Raw genomic sequence first — 4,270 nt, 5'->3', positions numbered from 1 at the left:
ATGAATGGATGATGGATGATGGGGGATGATGGGTGGGTGGGTGGATGATGGATGATGGGTTATGGGTGATGATAGGTGGGTGCGTAGATGGATGGGATGGATGATGGGTGATGATGGGTGGCTGGGTGGGTGGATGATGGATGACGGATGATGGGTGATGATGGGTGGATGGGTGGGTGGATGATGGATGACGGATGATGGGTGATGATGGGTGGATGGGTGAGTGGGTGGATGATGGATGATGGGTTATGGGTGATGATAGGTGGGTGTGTAGATGGACGGATGGATGGATGATGGGTGATGATGGGTGGCTGGGTGGGTGGATGATGGATGACGGATGATAGGTGATGATGGGTGGATGGGTGAGTGGATGGATGATGGATGATGGGTGAGTGGATGGATGATGGATGATGGGTGATGGGTGATGATGGGTGACAGGTGATGATGGGTGGGTGGGTGGATGGATGGGTGATTGATAATGGGTAATGGATGATGATGGGTGGGTGGATGGGTGGATGGATGGATGAATGGATGATGGATGCTGGGTGATGGGAGATGATGGCTGGGTGGGTGGATGGGTGGATGGATGGATGATGGGTGATGGGTGATGGGTGATGATGGGTGATGATGGGTGGGTGGGTGGACTGATGAATAGATGGGTGATGGGTAGATGCTCAGATAGATGGATGACTAGATGGACAGATGGATGTTGGATGGGTGGGTAGATGGGTGGATGGATGAGTGAGTGGATGGATGATGGATGGGTGGGTAGATGGGTAAATGAGTGAATAGATGGATGATAGGTTGATGGATAGATGGATGGACTAAAGTGAGTAGATGGATGATGGATGGACTGGTATATGGATGGGTGGATAAATGCCATCCCATCCTATACCTCCAGGTGCTACTATGCTCTGCATCTCACAAAGAATTGCTCTCTTTGCAAGGTAAGAGTTATGGCTGCCACAAGAGAAGAAGGCTGGCATGACAGCTGCCTGCTTCCTCCCCATGGCCAGCTGGCTCTCCTCACTCTGTGAAGGGTGAAGGCCAGGAGTCCCAGGGCTTCTCCTCCAGAAGTACTCAGGGGACGCAGTCCTCTCTAGGTTGGGACCTCCATCTCCACAGAGGTTCCCACACCCTGTTCACCTCTATTCTAGAAACACGGGGGAGCCCAGCTTCAGACTAAAACACAGTTCAGAACTGCTGCCAGAGGACAGTGGTCTTCACATGTGCACACATGACTAAGCACAGATAAGGATGTTATCACATGGGAGACAAACAAAACACTCAGTGAGAAATACATCTGGAAATATAGGATGCTATTCAGACAGCAGGCGGGTGGGGAGTGAAGGACTGCCTCTGTGTTCCCACCTCTCTCCCCTCCCACTGGTCATCAACTTAGCAGCAGTGCTGTGAGTGAATGAGGCTACAGCAGCAGTCACTGGGCACTGGCTGGGTGCAGGAAGCACCTCATATATGGGCACTAACTGCTCCCCAGAATCCTGCCCTGTGGCTCCCAGACCTCTCCCAGGTTTCGTGCTGGCAGCATCTGCCAGGGTGGCAGTGTCTGCTTGATGGGGGCTCTGGCCGCTATTTAAATGGCACATTATTCTTTAGTCCTATTTTCCTGATGATTAAGCTAATCCATCTGAGGCTCACACACAGTCAACAGTCAATTATTTGCCCTGTGGAAGGGAGTAACTGCATGGATAATTCAGGAGTGATGAAAAAATCACTGAAATTATATTGCCACTGAAGCCAACTAAGACCAGTAACTTGCTACTACATTGTTTTCACCAAAGAATTACATTTTAAAAGGTGTACATTATACTAGTCTTAGAAAAAAACAAAACAAAACAAAAAACATGTAATACACGATTTACCATACCTTAAAAATATACAGTATAAAAGACTATATTTTACATCTTATAAAACTTTGCCAGTTTGGTATAAATGTGACGGCCAATCTTAATAATATCCGTAATTTTCAAAGGTATTTTTATTAGTTTCAAAGATAATGCATATTATAAAATATCAACAGCAAGAACTAACACACAACACGATACTGTTTAATAACACTCACAATGAACTTACTCATAGGAATGACCAAGGAATACAAGTCATTTAATATGTGGGCTTCATTGTCACATCTTATAACCCTCTCAATTTCTTATAACCTTGGTCTGAAAATGTAACATACTTGAGAGTAGTTTTCCCACTGCAGAATGAAATTATGGAATGCATGAAAAAGACATTTTTAGCTTGAATCATAGTAAATTCCAAAAGAATGACGACAGACTTATTCTTGTACTTCTCAATATTTTTCCCAACTTAAATGATTAGTGATGAGTGTCCATGGGAAAAGTGGTGGTAATGCTAAATTGAGGGTATTTGGTAAAAACGTCCTTTAGTTTTTGCCTGTGCATTTGTTTTACCCCCTATTGCCTATCTTAGTGACATCTCAATTTCTAAAGCTTAACTGAGGAAACAAAAACAGGCCAATGCTGTGACTTCTTGAGGTGAGGGCAGAGGGGGCCGCACAGATTGGTTGTCCTGAGACCGCCCGTCAGTCCGGGAAAGCACTGAGGGTGTGGTATCCCCAGCCTGGACACAAGCAGCTGGCAGCACGGTGCCCAGAGGGCCCAGGGTCAGGGGTTACCCACTCCAGACACAGACTTCCATTAGGTGCTGTCGTCCTTGTTATATTAGCAAGGCACTGTTACACGACTGCTGACTTTGAGATGCATCTGTTCCTCTTCTTTTTAGGAAGCCACACCAAAAAACCGAGGTTAATTTTATTTCCTGAAGAGAGAACCATCTCCTGCCACAATGTCCCAAAGGCCCTGTGGTGGTGAAATGCTGTGCTCCAGTCCTGTCAGGAAGGGGACGCTAAGGGGGTGCCCAGAAGACACAGAGGCAGAGGCACTGATCACACCTGTCTTCAGCTGTTCTCCGGGCTAGATACATCTTTTCACTAAGGCATTTTCTATTAATTATTTCATATTATACAAAGAGAAAAAAAATCAACAGCTTTTAAAGCAGCAGTTCACGTCCAAAAACCAGTAGCTTGTGATGTGTATAGTCATGGACAACTTTTGAATCTGGTTTTGAGAAAAAATAATCTAGATTTTAACGACTTAAAACATTAAGTTGAATTAAAAACTGGTATTAACCTGGAGTGCAGAATGTAAGGAATTTGTTCTCCATTCTTTTAAAGGGGAAATATTTTCACAATGGTTGCTACAGCCTTGCTTTCTGCAGCATGAAGAACAGTTTTAATGTAGAAAAGTCATTAATGAAGAGTGCGGCAAAGGAAATCTCATATAAGCATCTATCTCTGGGAGAAAAACCTTTTCTGTGGCTCAAAGCTACAAACTTTATGGTTTTATAAATATCTTTCCAAAGACATACTCCAGACTCTGAAGCTAAATGATTTCTATTCATGTTTACAGACATGTTTTTGAATCTTCCTTTTTAAGCGCCCCTATCTAAAATTCTATAAAATGCCAACAACAAAAAAGGCACTTAAAAAGGGAAAATAGGAAGTAACTGGCATCAGCAAGATTAATTCACAAAGTCATCTATCCCAGAAAACACTTCTGTACTGCATTAAAGACTAATGCTTCACATTGAAGAATAAAAACTAAATGAATTACCTTTCCTCTCAGAGCGCTTCTTGCGCCTCCTTTTATACCGACGCCCCATGATGCTGAAAAAGGTCCCCATGTGCAAAGGCCCAGTGGTGGACGACGCCATGCAGACACGCCAATGCCAGCGCCAGCCGGCCCCAGCCTCATTCTGTCCCTCAGTCACTCAGGGCAGCAGCACAGCGACTCACTTCAGTGTGCCGGCAGCTGCGACAACAGCAGCCCCTGCCGACCAGGGAGCCTCCTCCTCTGCCTCGGGCCCATTCATCACGCTGCAGTTAGGCAGAACTAGGCTGAAGGGGCCCAAACACCGTAATGACTTCAGAGCACACCACCCAGAGGATGACATGTGACAGTTAACCCTTCAGTGCAGTCACAGACAAAACACCACGAGCAGAGGGGAGGGAATGATAGCATGAATCTCCCACAGCAAACACACCAAAGTCTGTTTAAATGGAAATCCTAATTCAAAAAATCTATCAATAAGAGAGTACAGTGTAGAAAATAAAATTGCAAAAAGTAACAGGCTACCACACAACGCAATGCAGGGGCTCAGCAGACGCCAGCTGATGAAAACAGCTCCACAGAAAGTGCAGCTGAGTGGTCAGGATGTCACCAGTGAA

General features: G+C 45.2%; 1 protein-coding gene across 1 annotated transcript in view; it reads right to left on the bottom strand.

Annotated features, from left to right (window-relative positions):
* The window catches only part of ADARB1 (adenosine deaminase, RNA-specific, B1), a 61,083-nt gene extending 57,332 nt beyond the window's left edge, over nucleotides 1-3,751 (bottom strand). The window contains exon 1 of the mRNA XM_011954191.1: nucleotides 3,657-3,751. Within this exon, the coding sequence (XP_011809581.1) occupies nucleotides 3,657-3,726 (70 nt within the window). The 5' untranslated portion in view covers nucleotides 3,727-3,751. The remainder of the gene's footprint in view (nucleotides 1-3,656) is intronic.
* Nucleotides 3,752-4,270: the final 519 nt, after the last annotated feature.

This window comes from Colobus angolensis, unplaced genomic scaffold (assembly GCF_000951035.1).
Source record: "Colobus angolensis palliatus isolate OR3802 unplaced genomic scaffold, Cang.pa_1.0 Scaffold38, whole genome shotgun sequence".
NCBI lineage: Eukaryota > Metazoa > Chordata > Mammalia > Primates > Cercopithecidae > Colobus > Colobus angolensis.
The sequence above is the reverse complement of the archived record's forward strand: the minus strand, read 5'-3'. Positions and strand labels throughout refer to the sequence as shown.